Source organism: Macadamia integrifolia, chromosome 11, assembly GCF_013358625.1.
Source record: "Macadamia integrifolia cultivar HAES 741 chromosome 11, SCU_Mint_v3, whole genome shotgun sequence".
NCBI lineage: Eukaryota > Viridiplantae > Streptophyta > Magnoliopsida > Proteales > Proteaceae > Macadamia > Macadamia integrifolia.
The window spans coordinates 22,161,685-22,185,470 of NC_056567.1; the positions used below are offsets into that span (position 1 = coordinate 22,161,685).

General features: G+C 36.0%; 2 protein-coding genes across 3 annotated transcripts; one reads left to right on the forward strand and one right to left on the reverse strand.

The window, feature by feature from the left end:
- Positions 1-3,556: 3,556 nt before the first annotated feature.
- LOC122092995 lies at positions 3,557-12,495 on the reverse strand. The gene is made up of 4 exons (XM_042663277.1): positions 12,278-12,495; positions 6,408-6,718; positions 4,409-4,518; positions 3,557-3,982 (listed from the first exon to the last, which is right to left on the reverse strand). Exons 1-4 carry the CDS (start codon positions 12,493-12,495, stop codon positions 3,557-3,559), a joined length of 1,065 nt encoding a protein of 354 aa, XP_042519211.1.
- Positions 12,496-17,099: 4,604 nt separating this feature from the next.
- On the forward strand, positions 17,100-19,054 carry LOC122093906 (squamosa promoter-binding-like protein 3). Of its 2 annotated transcripts, none has more exons than XM_042664455.1 (2): positions 17,100-17,661; positions 18,526-19,054. In XM_042664455.1, exons 1-2 carry the CDS (start codon positions 17,288-17,290, stop codon positions 18,734-18,736), a joined length of 585 nt encoding a protein of 194 aa, XP_042520389.1. In that variant the 5' UTR covers positions 17,100-17,287; the 3' UTR covers positions 18,737-19,054. The 2 variants fall into 2 exon arrangements, with proteins under 2 accessions (XP_042520389.1, XP_042520390.1); XM_042664456.1 differs by having other exon boundaries at positions 17,112-17,652.
- Positions 19,055-23,786: the final 4,732 nt, after the last annotated feature.

Sequence of the window (23,786 nt, forward strand, 5' to 3'; positions counted from 1 at the left end):
GATAGCCATGTCAAAGGTGGACAGCAATATGAATTTCCTTTTCTTTTTCTTGTTGGAAATATTGTGATTTTTGCATTGTTTCTTTATAATATTCTTTTGTTAATCTTTAGCAAAATAAATAAAGTGTTTTTCTAGATAATGTCATTTTGAGAGTTTTCAATGTATAAGCTAACATTTGCACCCAAAAAATGTGTACACTAACACAGCAGTCTTACATATCTTATGGGAATTTCTCTCTCTCTCTCTCTCTCTCTCTCTCTCTCTCTCTCTCTCTCTCTCTCTCTCTCTCTCTCTCTCTCTCTCTCTCTCTCAAAATAAAGGGTTGAGATGTCTTTTCACATGGGAAAAGAGAGAGAAAGAGAGAGTAAGGGTGTCAATCCATCAAGCCTAATCCTTCCCCACTTTCGAACCTCTCACTAAGGGTGTCAAACGGTTCGGCTTCGGTTATTCGGTTTGGTTTTGGTTCGGTTTCAAATGACGATATGGTGACCATAACCGAATCGAGAACCGACTCGGTTCTGTATTTAGATATTCAAACCGATTCAATTCGGTTCAGTTCGGTTCGATTTTGGTACTAATTCGGTTCTGATATTTGGTTTTAATTCAGTTATGTACCTTGGTTTTAATTCAGTTATGAAAAACGGTTTCACTTTTGAACCATGACTGTGATGGACCAAAGGCCATAATGGGCTCAAGTTACTGACTCGGTTCTCCAATTTTTGTCTTACACATTCCATCAATCATAAAATCTCTTCAGATAATCATTCAAAATCACCTATTAAAGATAATAAAACCCACAAGTCACACTTTATTTTTCAATAACTAAAAAGGGAAGACAATTATCTTGGGCCTTGGGTGGGTGCTGGCCGCAAGAGGTAAAGCTAAGAACTACCTAATATTACGAACATTAGAAAAAATCAAAAAAAGGTTTTCATAAGGGAACAACAAAATGACAGAACACACTTCTTATTTTTAATAAAAAAAAAGTAAAAATAAGAAGAAGAATTACCTTGGATGGATCAGATGCAAGTAGCAAGTTATTCTCTAACAAACCTAATGCCTAGAAAAGAAGAAGAAGATGAGAGGGAAGAAAGTGGACTGAAGAAGAAGTGAAGAGTCGCTTACAGTCGTGCCTAACCTCCTCTAAGAGTCAAAACTCAAAAGGGAATATGAAAAATCCCTCCTAAGTCTTAGCGAAGGGTTTTTTTTTTTTTTTCATTTTTTGGTTTAAACTTTTAAGAGTAATTGGTTTCGGTTTTGGTTCCAAACTGACGGTTTTAATAACCTAAACCGAAATTGAACGAACCGAATAACAATACTCACATACCCAGACTAAATATGAATTGAATTTATTCGATTTTGGTCGGTCTGATTAATTGGGCTCGGTTTCGATTTTGGTATTCGGTTTCGATTTGAAATTGACACCCTTACCTTTCACCATGACGGGCCCATTTAAGTAATTGGTCCTAACAGGTTGGGCATGGTCCTATTTATAAACAGTCGATTGAGTATCGGTCTTTAATCAAGCACCAATTATTGGGCTAAACAAGCCTTAAACAGGCTAATGATACATTTATCTCTATATGGACTCTAATCAAGCTATAAATGGATTTTAAACTTGTGTGGTTCTAAATAGGCTTTAAACATGTCAGGCATTTATGTTAGTGATTCTAAATCCTAGAATCAGTTGAATGACTTACAGTGTATAGAATACAAGAATGAATAATAGAAATAAATCGATCACATACCCGTTGAGCATAAATGAAGTCCCTAAATCAAGATTGATACTTGCACCATGAACTATGATTGAGAACCACGCAATATGGGTCCTTCTACTGAGATTTTCTGCAGCCTCTTACTCTGAGATCTTCTCTCTGTCTCTACACTAGCTCTTGTGAGAAAGCAGTACTCCCAAAATATTATTATGAGAGTAATGGCTGCAGGGACCGTCAGTATTCTATATATAATAGAATTCCTAAACCATATTTCATTTCCACAGTAGAATAGGGCTAGAAGTTTCCTAATTAGAGTGGTCCTTATTCTCTTAAGCCCAATAGGTCAATTAGTATCAGTTAAGCCCACATAAGAGTTCTAACAATCTCCCACTTGGGCTACACTGATACTGATGTCTTCCCATTGACATCTGGCCAAATAATCCTAAGATTGAATACGACTCAAAACAAACTTTGATCCAATCAATAATCTCTATTGTTGAACAATAGTAGAAAATACACTTCAATATATGGCATATAACTATCTAATGTTACAAACAATAGAAAATTATTAATCCAAATCACCTGGAAACATAGATATAAGGAATTATATTATAACTGTGATCACATAAGATATATCATTCCTTATAGGTCTGTTCCTGATCTAAAGATCAGTCTACCTTGAAAACCTCACAAGTAGAGAACTTTAATATTAATCAATACTTAGGCAAATCATCATTTTCTTATATTAATATCTCACTTTGGTATACAGCCTGTTTTCAACCACCTCCATGGATTTAGGCTAAATACTGTCATAAATCAAGAAACTTGGCTAAACACTACCATTAACTGTGACATGTCAAAGTAAACCACAACAATCATACGATAACATGATGAGAGAGAATATAAATGAACACTATATTGGAAAGTAAATATCCTCAATATAGATTGTGCTCATAATGTATAATCTAACAAAATGATGCTTATTACAATACCACTAAGGATAAGTAAACTCCCACTAAACAAGCATATCAAAAGATTCCATCACACCCATGTTAGAAACATGAGTCTTAAAAATTCCCATTGGAAGAGCTTTAGTCAGAGGATCAACAACCATCTCTTCAGTAATAATATGCTCAACAATGATCTCCCCAGTGTTGATCTTCTCACGAACCAGAAAATATTTAATCTCAATGTGTTTGGAGCTGCTTAATCTCTTATTATTCTTTACAAAGAAAACAGCAGAAATATTGTCACACCACAAATGCAAAGGCTTAGAGATAGAATCTACAACCTTTAGTTCAGATATGAAATTCCTTAGCCACACTGCCTGCTTGGTAGCCTTATAAAGTACCACAAACTCAACTTGCATAGTGGATGAAGCTAAAATAGTTTGTTTGGCACTCTTCCAAGAAATAGCTCTTCCTTCCAACACAAAAAATGTATCCAGAAGTAGACTTTCTATCATCAGTACACCCACTGAAGTCCAAGTCAGAATACCCCATAACTTTAAATTTCTCTGATTTATTGAACACTAGTTTGAAGTCTTTTGTCCATTGTAGATAATGCATGACCTTCTTAGCTGCAGTCTAATAAGCCAGACCAGCATCAGATTGAAACCTACCAAGTATACTGATTGTAAAGGCAATGTCAGGGCAAGTACAAACTTGTGCATACATCAGACTTCCACTAGCAGAGGCATAGGGCTTGTCATTCATTGAGCTCCTTTTAATATCATTCTTTGGACAATGTTGCTTGTTCAACTTGTCTCCTTTACTGATGGGTGCTTCCCCACCAAAACATTTAGACATGTTAAACCTCTTTAAAACTCTATCAATATATGCCTATTGTGATAGCCCAAGTAACCCCCGCGGCCTATCATGACTAATCTCAATTCCAAGCACATAACTAGCTTCACCCATGTCCTTCATTTCAAAGTTTTCTGAAAGAAAACTCTTGGTCTCCATTAATAAGGTCTTGTTGCTGCTAACCAACAGAATGTCATCCACATAGAGCACAAGAAAGATGAAATTACTCCCACTGAGCTTCAGATATATACACTGATCGATTGGATTCTCTTCAAAACCCAAAGAAGTCACAACTCGATCAAATTTCAAGTACCATTGTTGAGATACTTGCTTTAACTCATAAAGAGACTTTTTCAGCATACAAAAAAAATCCTCTTTACCCTTTTCCTTAAAACCTTCTGGTTGTCTCATATACACTTGTTCTGACAGCTCTCCATTCAGAAAGGCTATTTTCACATTCATCTGATGTAACTCTAGGTCAAAATGGGCAACAATAGTCATGATAATTCTGAATGAGTCCTTTGATGAGACAGGTGAGAAGGTTTCCTTGTAATCTATCCCCTCTCACTGAGTAAAACCCTTTGCCACGAGTCTAACTTTTTGGCGTTCTACTCTACCTTGAGAATCTGTCTTGGTTTTGAAAATCCACTTGGATGCAATAGCCTTACAATCCTTTGGAATTTGCACTAATTCCCATACTCCATTGTTGCTGGTGGATGACAGTTCTTCCTTCATTGCTTCTACCCATTTGTCTAAATGCTTATGATTAACTACTTGAAGAAAAGTAATAGGGTTTTCTTCTTGTCCTATGTCAAACTCACACTCATTTAAATAAGAAACATAATTAGAGTGCAGAAAAGGCTTGCGCACTCTAGTAGACCTCCTTACAGGTTCAGGTGGAAAACTGCCAATATCAGCAGTATCAGGAGGTGATGGTGGGTCTGTAATAGCAATATCTGTCCCAACTTGCAAATCATATTCAATTAGAGTTTGAGTGACTATATCATCAGACAGGATGGGATTGAGATCAAGAAGTAAATTTCTCAACTCAACAGGTGCTATCTCAAGGGTGTCATACTCCCCTTCTTCAAAAGAGAAATTACGAAGTGTTCTAAATTCTTCATTGCATTCAACAAATCTAGCATGAGTGGTCTCTAAAATTTTGTGTCCTAGGCCAAGACAATAGAATCTATACCCTTTAAACCTCTTTGGGTATCTCACAAAATAGCAACTTGTAGTCTTTGAATTAAAAACTTTTTCTTGAGGGTTAAAGACTTTAGCTTCTGCCTGACATCTCCACATTCGTAAGTGTCTAAGGCTAGGCATTTTGCCACTCCAGAGTTCATAGGGAGTCTTATTCACAGACTTGTTTGGTACTCTATTGAGAAGATAAACAACAGTTTTAGTGCCTCTCCCCATAAGGATTCTGGTAAGGTGGTATTGTTCACCATAGAATGGACCATGTCTTTCAGAGTATGATTTTTTCTTTCTGCTATTCCATTTTGCTGAGGTGTTCCAGCCATGGAATATTAAGGAGTTATCCCATATTCTTGCAAGAATTTTGCAAAAGGACCAAACAACTGCTCAAAAGCACCACTTCTCCCATAATATTCTTCACCCCTATCGGATTTGACCACTTTGATCTTTTTGGAGTGAAAAAGTTCAACTTCAGCTTTAAAAATCTTGAAAACATCTAGAGCACTAGATTTATCACTGATAAGGAAGACATACCCATATCTTGACCAATCATCAATAAAAGTTAAAATAACAGTGCCCAGTGAGTGTAGGGACAGGAAAAGGCTCACAGATGTTAGTGTGAATGAGGTCTAATACTTAAATACTACGAGTAGCATCCTTTTTCCTGAAAATTGTCATATTTTCCTCAATGCAATCTATACAAATTTTCATGTCCTGAAAATCAATATTTTCCAATATCCCTTCCTTTACCAATCTTTTCATCCTCTTGGTTGAAATATGGCCCAACCTTCTATGCCATAACATAGAAGATTTCTCATCAATCAGAGAGCGTTTCACTCCCAGATTCAGAACCCATGAAGAATTATAATTTAATCTATAAAGTCCATCAACAAGAGTACCACTATCAATAGAGACTGATGTAATAAGCAAAAGCCAACTTGATTAAAATTAGTAAGATAACCGCCTGAACAAAGTCTAGAAACTGAAATCAAATTCCTCGTCATAGAGGGAACATAAACAACATCCTTCAAATCAATATATAAGTCTGAATGAAAAAATAATCCAATAGTTCCTATGGCTTCCACTTCAACTCTAGCTCCATTGCCCACGAACACCGTCACTTCATCCTTACTTGGCACTCTCCTGCTTAGGAACCCCTACAAGGAATGAGTGATGTGAATAGATGATACAGAATCGAACCACCATGAATCAATTGGTACATTAATCAACCAAGATTCAAAACATACTAAAGATAGATTCATACCATCATCCCTCTTTTTCTCGAGGTAGGTCTTCCTCTTAAAACAATCCTTCTTCATGTGCCCTTTGGCCTTGCACAAAAAACAAGGCCTTGCACTCATGTCTTTTTGTCCCCCAGATTTTTTTAAATTTTGTTTTTACTTCTTGTTCTTCCCTCCTTTAAATGGAGTGAATTTTTCTTTCTTAAAGAACTTCTTGATTCCTTTGCTAGGTCCCATAAATGATAAAGTCTTACTTTGAGTAAGATCGGCACTTTCAATATTGGTCCTATTAATTGTTCCCTCTTCCTGGGTTATAACAGTGATCAATTCATCAAGACCCCATTTATCTTTCAATGTATTATAAGTAGTCTTAAGAGTCTTGTAGCTCTCAGGTAGAGAGTTCAAAGCAATGGTGATCACGAAGTCATCATCAAAGTTAATATATGTACCTCTGAACTTGTTTCCCAGGGAAACTAGTTCCAGTATATGCACTCTAGCACTTCCAACTCTATCAAATCTAGCCCCAGTCAATTCGTTTATGAGATCGTGAGCCTGTGATTTCTTAGAGCTATCAAACTTAGCTTTTATTACAGTCAAATACTCAAAAGCAGTGTCCTTTTTAGCAACATTATCCTTGATAGACTCAGGCAAAACAATTTTAATAACAGCCAAAGACTTCCTATTTGCAGTGATCCACTTGTCATAATCCCCTTTCTCAATTTGGCCACTGGTTGCAGTAGGTTCAGCTGGTTTGGTGGTCCTAGTACACAGGTCTAGGTCCTTGAGAATCATGTAGATCTCTAAGGCTTCCATCCATTTGTTGAAATTATCCTCAGTAAGCTTAGGAATATCAAGTACACTAAAACTAGAAGACATCCTGTTGAATATTTCAATAAAGAATATTCTATTCAACATACAGACATATATGTAAAAAAATAAGCATGTAACAATTAGCAAAATTAAACATTACAATGCTCAATTATCAATTACTTCAAGAGTATCAATCGGAACTACATTCCTGACATTTGGAGCTAAAACATACTGGTCTACTTAAGTTTCTGCTATTACTGCGAGACTTCTTATAAATTTCGAAAAAATACCGCCATCTTTGGATGGATAGCATTTTCTAGGTTGAGAAATTCCTATTCTGTTTTTTTCACTTGCTTTAACTTTAACTTCTCTTTGATAATGTCACCTTTGAGTGAACATTAACAACCTTGCTACTAACCATTATTCTCTATATTTTCAAACAAAGAAGACCTTTGATTTGTATTCTATTACAATAAGGTTGAACTTTACCACTTCGGTGGATTCCATCCAACCTTACTGTAATAGTCTACAAATTCATTCCGACAGCTAAAAGTGGGATTGTTTAAGCATGAATAAAAAAAATCATAAACAAAAGCATAAACTATCATTACCAAGAATAAACAAGTTCATATTCTGATATGCAAGTAATGTATGAGTTGATTTTATTTTATGTCTTCCAATTAATAGGAAAATTATAAAGAATCATTAAACATCCATACTTGTAACTTATATAAAACATACCATAAAAGTTGATCAAAACTAGGCTCATAATATATCAAAACAAAGATCATGAAAAACTGGACTCAATGCAAAAAATCATGGTGAAAAATTTTTCACTGTTTGTTCGTACGAGCCATTTGAAGTTGTAGAAAAAAATAGATCAAAATCAATCTAGTTTGCCCAAACCAACCGATTCGGCCAAGAGGTCTAATCCGATTCAGGCATATTAGTTTCGGGTCAAATGGTCAACGACCCGGTCAACCTTTGAACGAATCAAACAGTATTGATCATGAGTTGACCCATTGCACCTCTAGGTCAACTTGGTAGGGTTTACGAGTTGACCCGGCAATGACTCGTCGCTGTAATTTTTTTTTTAACAAATTTTTTTCTCTCTCCTCCAATTTCTGACTGCACGTGATGGCACATCAGGAGATTTTCGGTGACTTATGACATACCCTCACGATCGTCTTTTCATGCTCTACAACTTTCGTGAAGAAAGTTTTCCCATACGAGACCTTTAAGCGAGAGTAAGACAATGATTTTCATAAATTGGAACCTAAACCCCATTATTTTATTTATTTTATTTTTAATAATTTCTTGATTCTAGCACTATAGTGCAGGCTCTGATACCAATTGTTAGTGATTCTAAATCCTAGAATCATTTGAATGACCTGTAGTGTATAGAATACAAGATTGAATAATATAAAGAAATCGATCACATACTCGTTGAGCGTGATGAAGTCCCTAAATCAAGGTTGACGCTTGCACCATGAACTATGATGGAGAACCACGCACTATGGGTCCTTCTACTGAGATCTTCTGCAGTCTCTTACTCTGGGATCTTCTCTCTGTCTTTACACTAGCTCTTGTGAGAAAGCAGTGCTCCCAAAATATTATTATGAGAGTAACGGTTGTAGGGATCGTCAGTATTCTATATATAATAGAATCCCTAAACTCTATTCCATTCTCACAGTAGAATAGGGCTAGAATGTTCCTAATTAGAATGGTCCTTATTCTCTTGGGCCCAATAGGTCAATCAATATCAGTTAAACCCACATAAGAGTCCTAACAATTTAATCAATCGATTTTAGTTGATTGCCTATCTAGTAACTCCCTTGCACCAGGAATGACCAAAAATTAGTCGAGATGGACTTAAACTCAACATGTTTAATAAACAAGGTTGGCCAATTCAAGTTTTCCTGATCGGGCTTGTCAGTGTGAGCTTGAAATTGACAACCTAGATTTCAATTAATCTCTATTTTTGTTATGCATAATTTTTTATGTTTGAAATCCATCAAGTGATGGGGGAGGGGGAACAAATATAAATGGTTTCTTCTTGCAAACAAGTTCAAAGTTATTAGAACTAAAGTTTTACTACCTTGATGGTCACTAAAAGGTAGATAGGCTGACATAGGATCAGCCCACATTGAAAGCCAACAAAAGAGGTGTGAGATCATTGGAGAATCAAAATAAAAATTTCCCTAACAAATGTTGGATTGTCAAGCCAGTTGTCAAATTTTAAGTCACCAAATGGCATACTTGTTGTAATCAAAGTGGGAAGCAGAGTTGTTATAACTTTCTTTTGAGTGTCTCATTGTCTTATTCTCAAGAGTTCTTTAAGTTAAAGGTAAAAAAATATTTTTAAAATAATTTAAATTAGTTTTTTTTTTTTTAATATTTGAAATTGACTTACTATTATATCATTCTTCAGAATTTTATTGTCTAGCGTGTTTTTTGAATACATATGTGAAATAACAAGATTTTACATAAAAATATGTTATACTAAAAAGTCAAAAAATAAAGTTCCAATTTCTTTTTTTATCAACTTTGGTTATAACACTCCTCCTTTTATTTATTTTTTTAGTGTAGAAGACTACTACTTCAATGGCCCAACCAGATTTTTTTATTTTTTTTCGAGTGTAGAAATATACTACTTCAATGGGCCCATCCTATATGGGAAGTCAAGATTGATTTCTCAACCCCATCTCTTGGTCACTGATAATAACCATAAGACTAGAGTAAGTGAGTAACTCAAGTAAAAATGTGAGAGTAGGGTTTCACCATACAATACCCTTCCAATTTCATCTACATTTATTGTCACACATTATCAATGTTATCTTTCTAACATTGTCAGATCAATCTGGTATTTGCTACTGACATATTGTCAAATAAGAGAAATTATTTTATTTATTTTTAATTATTTTTTCAGCTTCCTACTGAGATATTGTTAAAAATAAGATAAAAAATCTCATACATGAAAAGTCATATAATTGAGTAAAACCATCAAATTCAAGAAATAATATATTTATAAAATTTTGACTAGTGGTTATGATTTTAAATTAAAAAAACTATTTTTTCATAAATTAAGGGTAAATTTAGATATCATTTTGACCCTTCTAGACCTTGTACTGACGAGTCTCATGCACTGACTATGCTCTTATTAATATACTCAAACATATCTCATCTATCAATAGTTAAGATTAATTACTATTCAATTCTTCAGTCAACAATAATCTATTTTAGAACAGAACATTTTAAAGTCAACCCATCGGAGTTTAAGAAAAGAATGAGTCAGTTGATAATTGGCTGACCTGGTGGACATCCATCACTTTCCATGTTGGATTAATTATAGCAAACCCTTTATATTCCTTTGTAAGAAAGCTTTTGGGTAACGTCCTTTGTAAGAAAGTTGTTGAGAGGTTAGAAAAGACTCAATTTTGTGTGATTTGTTAGATCTTAAAGATTACAAACTCAAATTGGAAAGGTTGGCCACATACATAAAAAGGAATTGTATGAATATTTTTTAGTCCCGTCTAAAGACCAAAACTTGTAAAAAATTGAAAACAAAATTTTCAGTTCAAATTTTGGTCTGATTTTTAGAAATCATGAAAAAAAAAAAAGGCATGACCCATAGTGGGGGTCAGATAGGGGCCTAGGAGGATGCAGTAAATCACACCTATTACTAACTACCAATGTATTAGTGTTAAAATTCAAAAAGGTGAGGGATAGAAAGGTTGAACCAGCAACCTTCCCTCGACTTATGCTAGAACTCAACTACCTAATTATCTTTTCTGTTTTTTGGTAGAACGACTACCTAATGATCTGTCACTGAACTAGAAGCTCATGTTCGGGTGAATTTGCTTTCTAAGCACAAAAGAAAGGAAAATAAGAACTTTAAAAAAAAAAAAAATGAAAAATGACAATCTGACAAATTAACTTTGTGACATATTCCAATCACATATGAGATAAAATCTTATTTATTTTTCATACCTTGTCTTACAAAGTTTCTTAGGCCCCAAGATCCCATACTGGATGACCAGTTCAACTATAGGCATTCAAATTATCAGATGTTTCTGATCTGGGCATGTTATACACATCTTCATCTTGTAGTCATAAATTATTTTTATTCTAATCTTACTTTATCAACTATAATTGTCAATATAATACTTTCAAATTTGTTTAAAATTCATTGTAATGGTGAATTTTAGGCTATTGAAAAACAACAGGAAAACCCATGCGTAGTGGATCAAAGGATTGTGCTGCGAAAATAAATTTAACATGTGACTTCTCTAAAGAATTTTTCATTTTTTCAACTGTGGAAAGTCCAATAAATCTTTTATTTGGTATATGCAATTGCTTTATCAAAGACATTTCTGTATCAGATTGGTTGTATCAATCAATTTGTATTAGTGTCAGTTGCGATTATTACTTGACTGATGATCGAATGATATGGTACGAAAATGATTTTTTAATTCAAAAAATTGATTTTTTTATTTTGTATGAACCAATATAGTTCGATATACCAGCTCAATATCGTGAACTACATATATCCTTGCTTTTTATCACTATAATCGGTTATGTGCATAACTATTTGGTTTTAGGAAATTTTGGAGTTTTTGTTCGATAGTCTTCTAAAAATTGAAGCTCCATTCATTGGAGACAAAATTTTTTTTTTTTTCTAACGATAGGTATCCAAGCCTTCGGCCTAACTAATCCGATAGGTCCATATTGACCTCAAAATCACATGGACCGAGTCATACCACGGTTTAAGCACCAAGTACTCACATCCTATTAAAGCAAAGAGACAAATACCACTATACAAAGTAGTGCTATCATTATTTACTTTAATTATTTAATTATTCTTGTTATCATGCATAGTTGTGTCATCCTGTAAGATGGAAGGTTGGATCTAAACCATGTCAAATTTTAATCTTATATTCAATAATTTTCTTTTTCATGTGATAGTACATCCTCTCATGTATGTTTATGTACCGCCTTCATAGGTATTTTATTTTTGAGGAAGAAAAAACACTACCCGATAGTGTTGCTTATGCCCAAACACATGGGAAAGTAGAACCACGGCATGAGCATCTTTTCAAAGTCTGGTTCCACTTCCCCATATGTCTAAGTGCACAAAACACTATCAGGTTAATTGTTTTTTTTAATGACTTATCTTTCCCACGTGACAAGCTTTATTTAGGCTAAAACTCTATATATGAAGAAGAGACTTTGAAGTCTACCTTACTTTAAAAAAAAATTAAAAAAAAAACTTTGAAGTCTACTTACTCACAAAATTTCATCACTTCTACACGTCTCCTCCCTCTTTAATATTTTTTTAAAATAATAATTCATATTTCATTTGTTTTAAAACCATGGTTTTCACTATGAAACAATTCCTTTTGATTTGATTACCTTTCAACTTAAAAATATAAATTTGTTTAACTTAAAACAAGGATTACGTATAAATAAGGATACCTTTTTTCTTTTAATCAAAAGAAAGATGACAAACAAGTTTGGAATCAAAGGTACCAGGGACCGACGACAAACTTTACAGACTTCATTTGGCATCTTAGAACCTGCAAATTGTGAGTGGAGTCCAACCCTTTCTTGGCTCCCATCAAAGAGACCAAGAGGCCAAGACACCACTTCTTTAGCTTCAGATTGACCTATTGATGTCGACCTTCTGCCCTTCTCTGCATGCATGCTTTGGTCCTGGGCCATGTCCATTATTAATATATGGTGTTCTCCCTTTCTCTGGTCTATTTAAGGACCCACAGATACGACTCCTTTTACCCCTTTCTCTAGGGGTATCAATTGGTTGGACCGGGCTAATTTTGGTCAGGTTTAATCAGGTTTTCTCACTTTAGGATCTTGTATCATGATCAGTCCATGTAAGTAATAGTCTTCATAGGCTATGTATGGTCTTATGTATAAATGGTCGGTCAGGTATTGGTCTTTAATCAAGCTAAATAGACTATAATTGGATTAATAATGTATTTATCCTTAAATGGGCTCTAAACATACTTTAAATGTGTTACGCTGAGTAAACGTACTTTAAATATATCGGTCATTGCTTTGGGCACCCATTGGGCAGCACCTTTGTACCGAAAATGACCAAATGTTAGTTGGGCCAGGTTTGAGTCCAATACATTTAATAAACAAGCGGGCTGGTTTTGGGTAATCCTAGTAGGGCTTGGTCAGGCCTGCTAGTGCGGGCTTGGAATTGATACCCCTACTCCTCCGAATTAATAATAGAAACAAATTGCATCAGATACGCTAGAGAGAGACATTCTTTTCGATGGGTGTTGGACCATACAATAAGAGACTTAAATTTATCAATGATAAGAGAAGGGAGAGAATATGTGAGTCTATAAATCATTTTCCCTAGCTTATAAGTTGTAGCCATTCCTAATTGGAACCAATCTAGGGAAAAGCTTAACTCTAATTGAAATAAACTCCATGAAGGGTAGAAGCATAAGCGGTTTAATACATTATCCATCTCAAAATTTTGTAGAATAAGGATCTCAATGAACACATCCAATAAATCTAACAACGAGAATTCAAAGTTATCTCAAACACACAAATGATGTATTCCTCCAAAAGAATGCAACACTCAAACATGTTCTTCATCTCTTCAATTCTAAAAGTATAACTTGTACAGTGCAATGAGGATTTTTCTTTTATAAGGAAAAACCAAGTTAAGAAATTACAATTTAATGGACTAAATCATATAAAAAAAAAAAAAAATAGTGATTCTGAAGGTTAATTCTAAGTCGTCATAATTACATTAAAGAATGACACTAAAAAAGGCATAACCTAAAAACTTTCCAATGGTAGAAAATTTCTTTGCATTTTCAGATTTTCTCCTTTATGCAACCAACATTCACAATGAATTTTGTAACTATAGAATATATACACCACCAAATGGGAGTGGCATGACCAATGAATGAACTCAAAAACATTTGAAACACTTTTCAAATAATATTATTTAACATAATAATAAAGTAAAACACTTTTTACAAACTCTTTACAAAATAGTTTTTAAGTCCTGAAATTTGATCAGTTACAGTCAGACAACTCTTGCTTGGATGTTTTCCCTAATCTAACGGTGGAAACCTTATTAAGTATCACCATCATTACCATTTATATCATGTATGCCAAACGACGACCGATGTGTGATTAATCATATCAGTAAACATCAATCATTGGCACACCAGAAACACATAAAATACAAATGTAACAATACGTATTTCTCAAAAAAAAAAAAAAAAAAATCATGATACCAAACATAACTATCATGAGCCAATCAAGAATTTCAAATGGATCAGAGTTCAATATATATTAAAGTTTCTGTATTTATATTTTCAGTCCAATTGTCATTGGAAAAATATACAATAATAACAACCCTAGACAGAGTGCCCAAGCATGTCCATAGTTGAGAACAAGTAATGGTACCATTGTGTATTTTCAAGAAATTAAAATTTTTAAAATATACATAATAATAGTGTAATTAAAATAATTTAATCTCATTAAATTGAATTTGATGGACACACATCAAATGTCAAATAATCCAAAACCCTGAACTTCTCAATTGATCCTCTACCTCTTGCTTTCTAGACCAGAACTACTGCAAATATGCTTCTTAAAGCTTACAACAATGGAGGGAGGACAGTGAAGTCAGTCAGATATCTGATCAATCCCTTACTAAGATCAAGTCAATGACTTTTCTTGGCAACCAAACATAGGGGACATCTATACCAGTTTAAGAAGAAAGTGGGGTTACAAACATAGCCAAGTATGTTTTCTTCTCTTGGCAACCAATCATCTTTACTTTTCTTTCCTTGGCAACCAAACATAGCCAAGAGACATTCTTTTCTCATGCTTTCAACTGGTTGAGAAGAGGAAAACAGATAAGTGAAAACCCTCACAAGGAATTGAACTATCTTTTTCTTGGTGACCTAGTTGGACAAAGGAAGACTCCAGATGCATTACAGTAAATACATACATGAGAGGTCTAAGTGCCATGTCCTATCCTTGTCGGTGGATCAGAAAGCAAAGGGAAGAAAGATGACTAAAGTAAGGAGTGTCACTTGGGCCTTATCAGTTATCTCCAGCATTGTTATTCCTTCACATATACATCTCCTGTGGTACCTCTTTCCCTTGAGCTTGGGGCTTAGCAAAGGCTAAACAAGGCCCCCATGGTCCCCACCCCAAACCATTGTCAAAATGAACCAACCACCTCATAACTTCTCAACCATATTGACTCATCGTTCATAGCTAAACATTAAGAAGTACTGTTTTTTGGTATAAGTTTTCCTTTAGGAGGGAAATAGGATGAACTCCTTGTATGAGTTGGTTATCGATAAATTCCTATCTTCTATTGACGAATTTGATAATATTATAATTCTTGATAATTTAATAGAACTAATATTTATTGATACAAGATTCTTCTTTCACCCTGGGTAAAGGAAATTTTTTTAAATAATGGGAGGTTCTACAATTCATTCATGCCTCTTTTTATCCATTACTGAGGTGAAAAAAAAATGTGTAACTTCTTGAGTTCACGCTTTAGAGGGGGATTAGTGTTGGAAGATGAATATCTTATGGGCAAAGAACACTCCCTGGTCATGAGGCCCCTGTGTCCAGATAGAGAGGGATGAAATGACACCCCCACCCCATATTGATGCCTATGTGGGCCTTGTCATTGGTCCTCACATTGGCACTGAGCCACATGATAGAGGAGCATTAGTTTCTCCATATCTTATTTATGAAAATGAAAGATCCATATTGGATGATAAGAAAGGCATAATTCAACTAAGTTTTCTACCACTCACGATGAATAGAGAATCTCTTCACTCGTGGGTTGTGTACTATTGACATTAACATTAAGATAGAGACTTTTGGAATAATGGGAAAAGAAATTATGACATTTGTATATTAAGGCAAATAATTCAACCCCAAGGGGGTAGTCGAGTTGGCAAGGGACTTTCGCCTCAGGAAACGTATGCTTTTAAGTCTGACTCCTCTTATCTCCTTGGGCCACTCACATGGGGGTGTTTAGTGTTCTTCATTACTTTCAGAGAAATTTGAATGGTTCTCATTCAATCCTGGTATGACTCGATCCATACGATTGTAGTATCAATATGGGCCCACGAGACTAGTTTCGGCATGATATGACCCAATCCATATGGTTGTGAGGTCAATATAGGCCCGTAGGACTAGTTTCAGCCAGGATACCTGGAGTTGGCCAAAAAAAAGACTAGTAATTCTCATCAGTGGAATTCTCTTCACCTACAATTAGGAAAAAACTTCTGCTCAACTTTTTCGTGTAGATCTGCTCATAATTTTTAGATCAAGTTTTCCTTCACCTCTACCCTAAACAAAAAAAAATCCTCCATCAAAGTTAAAATCTCTTCATTCATGATAAAAAAAAAAACAGAAAGCAAACATGTAAAGGTCAAAAGGTTCCATTGATGAAGGCAACCTTTCCACTTTGGGTCATCTCATTATTTCTTTACCATCATCTCTCATCCAACGACCAATAGACTAGGGTCAGTTCCCAATTCATCCGTACCCAATCATTCATGGCTAAGCAGTAAAAAAGTTGATTTTTACTCTTTTGGGACCAGAATTAGTTGATTTTTTTACTCCATTTTGGGACCAGGGTGGTTGTTTTTCTTCCTTGATTTCACACTTTTATGGATTGGTTGGTTGAGCCCATTTAACCCTATAAAGATTACACAATGAAGAAGATGTCCCCAGATTTACCCGAAAGTTAAAAATAGCAACAACAGAGAAAAAAATGAGTAAAGGCAGCTGATAAGCAGATGGGTACAATACAAAGTTGGCGTTGGCATCAAGAAAAGTAAGAAGCAACCAGAGGACGTACAGCACGCGTCAATACAGTGAGGGCTGATGTCTGTCCTGACGACTGGGGACTAGTGATGTGATGACAGGAGAGTGAAGGGGTCTCCCATTGCTGATGGGCGTTTTGATCATGGTGGGAGCCACTGAGAAAAGCTCACATTCTCTTCTTCTTTCGGTGCTAACTAACAGACAGATTGGTGATTTGTCACTCTCATCCCTCAGAATCCCCAAACGGTTCTTGCAAATTTCACAGCGTTACCCACTACCCATTACCATCATCATTACTCACTCACTCACTCACTTCCATCAGTAAATAAAAATCAAAAGTCTTTCATTGCACAGAGCCAACCAGAGTCAACAGCCAACCAACCAATCTTTTTAACTCTTAAAACTTGGAAGCTCTCTTTCTTACCATTCAATTCTTCCCCCTCTCGCCTTCTCTCTCTACTCTCTACTCTCTACTGACTGACAAGAGGGGGGGGGGAATGGAGTTTGTGGTCCTCACACGCCCTTCTCTCTTTTTCACCTTTTCCCCTGATTTCTGCTTCTCTTCGTCCTTGGCTTCTTCTTCTCCTTTGTCTCCCAAGGTCTTCTCCTTCTCCTTCTCCTTCTCCTCTGTCTGCTTCGTCAATTCAGTCTGTGATTTGGACGAATGGAGGGGATGAGCAGCCGGTACGAAGGGAAGAGGGGAGCCAGGGAGAAGGCGAAGAAGGAAGTGGTTCAAGTGGTTGAGGAGGATCCAGATGAGGAGGAGGAAGAAGAAGCTCTGGGTTATGAAGATGATAAGAAGAAGAGGCCGGCTGTGACATTTTCTGCTACTAGAAAGGGATCCGGTGGATGTGGTAGTGGTGGTGGTGGTGGGGTGTCGCCGCCTAGCTGTCAGGCTGAGAAGTGTAACGCTGATCTGTCTGAAGCTAAGAAGTATCATCGTCGTCACAAGGTCTGCGAGCTTCACTCCAAAGCTCCTGTTGTTCTTGTTGCTGGCCTCCGCCAGCGCTTCTGCCAGCAATGCAGCAGGTCCACTATGTGACCCACTAAACCTCCCTCTTTTTTTCTTTTTAGTATTTTCCTTTTACATTGTTCAGCTTTTATTTTTAATCGTTGAAGAACCTCTGAATAATAACTATGTTCAATTTTCTTGTGTAGCTAATTGTAGTGAAATAGCTTTCCATATCTCCTTTTCTCTTCTTAGAAACTTACTCAAAACCTGCTAAATCATACATAACTACTATTTTTGATAGTTTTTCTTTTCTTACACTTGGTCCGCGTTGATCTTTCTGTATGTGACCATGGGTTTTAATTTTAAGCTCTGGTAGCTGCAATTTCATGGTGGAAGGTTAAATTATACACCAATTTTTACATTAGTTCTGCTAGACTCTGTATTTGTTTCAAGTTATTCGCAAAAAGTAAGAATGGGCTTTTCCCAATTTTGGGAATTCCCACTGAGGTGGTGTCAACAATTGAACCTTTGTGACCTGGGTAGCCCCTCGCCACAAAGGGAACTTACCAAAGATGATAGCATCCTATATAAAGAAAGTAAGCATCTCCATGTTTCAGCTCTAAGTAACTGATATATTTGGGTATAATTCTGTTGAGATGGTGTCATTCTCATTGTCTGGTTGGCTGACCAGATCAGTATAGTTTTTGTGATATGATAATGGAACCCACAGCCTTTCTTTTTCTTCATGTCTGGTTCTTTCAAGACAGATACGTGGTTTCTTTTCTTATCATATCCATCAGACTGTTAACACAATTGTTCTGTTGTCCTACTTAGTCTTCCATTGTCAGTTATTCTATAGAAATAAGATACTTGCCAAATTCCATCATTTTTTTTCCTGTTCATCCTTTTTTATTTTGATCAGTGTGTTTCCATAATATTCTGCTGTTCAGGTTCCATGAACTATCAGAGTTTGATGAGGCAAAGAGAAGCTGCCGGAGACGTTTGGCTGGACACAACGAACGGCGAAGAAAGAGTTCAACTGACTCCCAAGGAGAAGGCTCCAGCCGCAAGGAAAACCATTGCAGGCAGGCTGACCACAGTGGGAGGATCCCAATAACCCTCCAAGGAAATGACTCTTATAAACATTTCCAGATCAGATAAGATTAACTGTTCACTCTCAAGCATGCTCTCTCTCTTCTGTCATCCGATGGCTTCCTTTCATGCTGGTACTAGTGTTATCTGTTCCAATATATCGAAGAATTGTATCTAAATCAAATGCAAAACCTAACAGCATGGTCATATCCATCTCATGGTCATGCCCAAGTGCTGGTTATGGCATTAGGTAGAAATCGTTTTTCTCAGCTGTTCTTTAAAGTAGTGTTTCATGTGGTGACCTTATGTCTGACTATCTATTTGTGCTTCTTTCTAACTAAATGAATATTTTCTATTTTATTATGCCTGAGAAGGGCGACTGTATAATTTTCCTGTCTCGAGAGGAAAGATCCATGACTACCATTCAAGTGTGCCCAAAATGCTCTGAGCTGGGTATAAAGTGATTAAGCCTCGATCTAGAGACACTCTCTCAGTCATGCTCTTCTAGAGAGAGGGTTAACTCATGGTGCTCACAGAAATTCCATAAATGTCGCTTCCTCTTTCTTTATTTTGCGTTTTTCTCCCCCCTCCCCTCAGGGGGATTTGAAGTGCTTCGTGCATGTTCCATCAGTTGGGGTCCTCTGCAACGCATTCTATTGATATTTGTAAGGATTATTCAGCGCTTTATCTGTTTCTCTATTTGGTTGCATTTAACTTTTCAAAAATATTTGATGGATCATGGATGTAGTGGTAGCTCTCTTAATTTATCCATCAGACCATCAGTATTTTTTTCATAGCACTTTTTAAGTTTTATTTCTCAGGTGTGTTCAGTGCTTTGTCTAATTGTATGTTTGGTGGCTGTTTAGTGCTATCTAGATATGTAATATACCATGATTCCATTTTCCTTCTTAGTGTACTGGTGAGGTTCATCTATTGATGATGTTGTTAAGACCTCAAATGTGCAGGCCAGGAATGGTTTTTTCACTGTGCCCTTCAAACATGTGTTGTGGCTGAGTGACATCTGGATTTTGTGATGGAGCAGTTCAAATGATTCCCCCCCCCCCCCCCCCTCTCCCCTCTCCCCTCTCCCCTCTCCCCTCTCCTACCTCCCCAAGTATCTTATATCTTGCAATCATTAGTTGTACCTCAACTATTGCTTGCTGTTCTTGTAGGAGGGAAAGAGAGAGAGTAAAAATAATCTGTACTTGATGGGTATTCTTTTCTCCTCTGACATAAATTGAGACTTTGTTTCTTTAAGGTGTAAGGGTATTAGTGTGTTTACCTACGATTTATGAATGTCCAAGCCCTTCAGAATTTGTAAGGATTATTAGCATTTTAGCTGTTTCTCTATTTGGTTGCATTTAACTTCAAAAATATTTGATGGATCATGAATGTTACGGTAGCTCTTTTAATTTATTAATCGGACCATCAATATCTTTTTTATAGCACTTTTTAAGTTTTATTCATTAGGAGTGCTGAGTGCTTTGGCTAATTGTATGTTTGGTGGTTGTTTAGTACCTCAAATATTGTTTTCTGTCCACGCTGGGGGAGGGCAAGAGGGAGGGTAAAAATAATCTGTGCTTGATGGGTATTCTTTTCTCCTCTGACTTAGATTGAGGCTTTGTTTCTTTAATGTGTAAGGGTATTAGTGTGTTTACCTGTTTACCTACGATTTGTGAATGTCCAAGCCCTTCAGAGTTAATATCACTTCCTCCTGGAGGGGTTAAACTATTATTCCATTTTTCGTGGCTATTTTTGTCTAGGATGCTATTGGGTATTGTTTGTCTCTTTAAGAAATTTGCTTTCCAATGCACGGTCATCAGTTTGTTTAAGGTGCATGGCATACAGTAGATATGTACTTCTTAGTGACTGTCACTCGTATAACTTTTCACGTTATGATTTTTAAACATTTTATTGAGCTAAAATTGTTTTTGGCTCTGTTGATGTCTCTGTTTTCTTCTTGCCCAGAAAGTTCTTTACATCCATTCACTTGGATTCTATTTGGACTTGGCAGCATATGTCTACTTGTTTGCTGATGAGTCTTTAGCATGTTGCTTGCAAATTACTCCCAAGTTTCAACTCAAGCTAAGAAGAGTTTTCTATCTCTTTTTCAACTCAAAAGTTTCACATTGAAGTGTGAATATAGCAGCATCAGATTTGAATATCTTCTAAAGAACTAATATTATGAAAGTTCAGATATTTGTTGCAGAAAATATATCCTTTCTGGGGCCTGTAACTATCCTTAATAACGCTAGGAGAGGGGATAAAATCTCAATTGATTATATTAAGGCTGCAATTTTAGCTTAAAAATTATTAGCTGTTGACTACATGATAGAGGCCAGTGGAATCAGAGGTCAATAACTTTTCCTGTTCCAAAAAAACTAGCATCATTTCCATTAAATTCCTGTCACCTTCTTTTTGGATGCCTTAACCACATAATCCCTGTTATCATGTTTAATAGTGTGTCATATACCATTATAAATGGCTATCTTTTCTCATTAATTCTTCAGACTGTTTGTGTAAAGGGAATTTATTGGTTGTTAAGCACTGGGGCCCAAGAGTTGACATTGTCCAGCCAGCTTGTGTTTGTTAACAACTTTTCTAGTGAGGTATTTGATCATCTTTTGTTTTTCCAGGAGTTCCTCTTTTGGAGGAAATTTTAGTTTAGATCTGATATGAGATTAGTTGCAGTTATATAAGACAACATCTGTTAGACCTTTAATTGGCCTAACTGGAGACCTGGCCCTATGCCTACACTTGAACACACTAAAGAATATTTATATCCTTTAGATATTTCTTTTATCCTTCTCTTGCAGTTGATGTAGAATTAAGTATGCCTAGAAACTTCGTTTCAATGAGTTTGCTTATGTATTAAAAACTTGAGATAATCTATTCAAGTTAAAAGAGATTCCAACTCAGGTCTTATAGCTGAATTGTTAGATGAAATTACCCAGTGTGGTTATGTTCATATCTTATGATTGAAGTCAAGTCAATATCGGCCGAAAACTTAGAAAAGCATTATTTTATTTTTTTTATTTTTTTGGGTTTCTGGGCTACTTTTTTTGTTAGATCTGTTCCTCCCCCCAAGACTTTTTTTTTTTTTGGGGGGGTGGGGTTGGGGGAGGGGGTGGAACACTAAAGTAAAGACTTATTTGGTTTGTCTAAAACCCATATGTTCACTGCAAAACCAACTTCTTGTAATTTATATTTCTCTTACATTTTTATCAGAACTCAACTCCATTATCAATTTCTCTTATACCAGAAAAATCTAATTCTTCCTTCTGTCTTTTCTTTGATATTTGGTTTTGTTTATGGGAGCATCATGATGTCATATGAGAGAATCAACTAACGTTGATCTGGCAAACAATTTATCTTAAAATTATGGCTGGAAAAGTTACAGGCTCCATTTAGCGATTAAGGAGACCAGATTAATATTTGTAAGGGTGGATGAGAAATTGGTTATACGCCAGAACTTGCAAAACTTTCTTGCATTAAAAGTTACCATCACTGGAGCTCTGTTAGTCCCTTTAAGTACCCTGTAATTATGAGTTATTGAACCGGCATCAATCAGTTGATTGACTTTGAGATTGAATTTAATCAGACCATAACCTACAAGGTATAAGTGATAAGGTTGTTGGTAATGGACGGAATATATCTTCTTTTCCCTGTTGTTTGAGGTGGTCATTTTTAAACTTCTCTTATGATTTCTCTCTCCACACCCCCCCCCCCCCCAAAAAAAAGGGGGGGGGGGGGGTGGGGTGGGGTGGGGGAAGGTCCTGTAAGGAGTCTCTACCTAACTTCTTAACATGCACTATATCCCATTAAACTGTGTTTTTGACATTGGACCTTCCAAACACCTCTTAGGTGTGGTATTAAACCTTTACCCATCCATCATTTTGCGTTGGAAAACTTTGGTCCAAGGAGTGCATATTGATTGATCTGGCAAGAAGAGTAATCAGAACCATAAGCTGTTTTGGCCATTGTACACCCTTCTTTGCAATATTTTCTGTATCAGTTCATTCCCCAGTGGAGCAGTTCTAATCCATGTCTACTTATCTTAATGTATCTTGCCACTGATTGCTACCAAATTTGAGATGGTATGGAGGTGATTTAGTACTTGGGTTTAATAGGACAGTTTTCCTGATAAGTAGCATTATGGATGTAGCTAATTGTTTTGAGTATCCGAGTAGTCTTAGAATAATGCTGTGTTAATTCAACATGGTAATCATGACTTGATTTTCAGATTCTATTTAGATCTTTCTAGTTGGTGCTCTGACTCATAGACATGTTTAAGAACCTGGAAACTACAGATTTGTGAACAGAGATTGTTAAGAGTTTTTTGTTGATCTCATTAATCTATTTCTAGTTGCATTCTGCCCAATGAAGGGAAACATCGGAAGAGAATATCTACTTCTTGTGGATTAAAGCATAGAAATGTGTCTAGTTTATGAAGTGGTTGTGGTGGAATGGTGGCTATGACCATTAGGGAAATTTCTTATAACTACTAAGCTGTATGCATTGCCAATTCAACTTTTACTGTATTCTCTTGCAAGTCACTTTCCTTTTCCCTTGACTTCAATGAATCCATGTACTATGAGTGAGGCTTACTTAAAAGAGTTCAGATCCCCTCCCTCAACACCCCCCTTCAATTTTTATTTTTTTTTTCAAGGTCATTGGCTATGAAGTCTCTGGCTAATTTCTTTGAGATGATAGGTGCTTCTGCTTCAATGTCCATCCTATTATAGGATCATCGATGATGCGAAGTGGTCATTCAACAAAATATTCTCGTATTTCTTTTTGTGTTGCTTAGTACCATGGGTATGCTTCACTTCAGAGGTTTCTTAGTTCCTCCTCTCCTCTTTATGGCGTCCTCAACATTTTGAATTTGGTACATGCTAACTATCCCTAGTCTGTGGATGGACAAGCCTCTCCAGAAGCAGTCTCTGTTCCTGTTCTTAGATTTTTGAATCAATGGTAGGAGTTATATGAATTTTGTGCCATGATCCTTCACACAAGCAAACTTGATTATTTTTCCTACTCTTCGTCAAGGATTATAAATTTGAAGTGGATCATTTACACTAATTTCTACTAAACACTTCACTTGTGTTGCTGCATTACT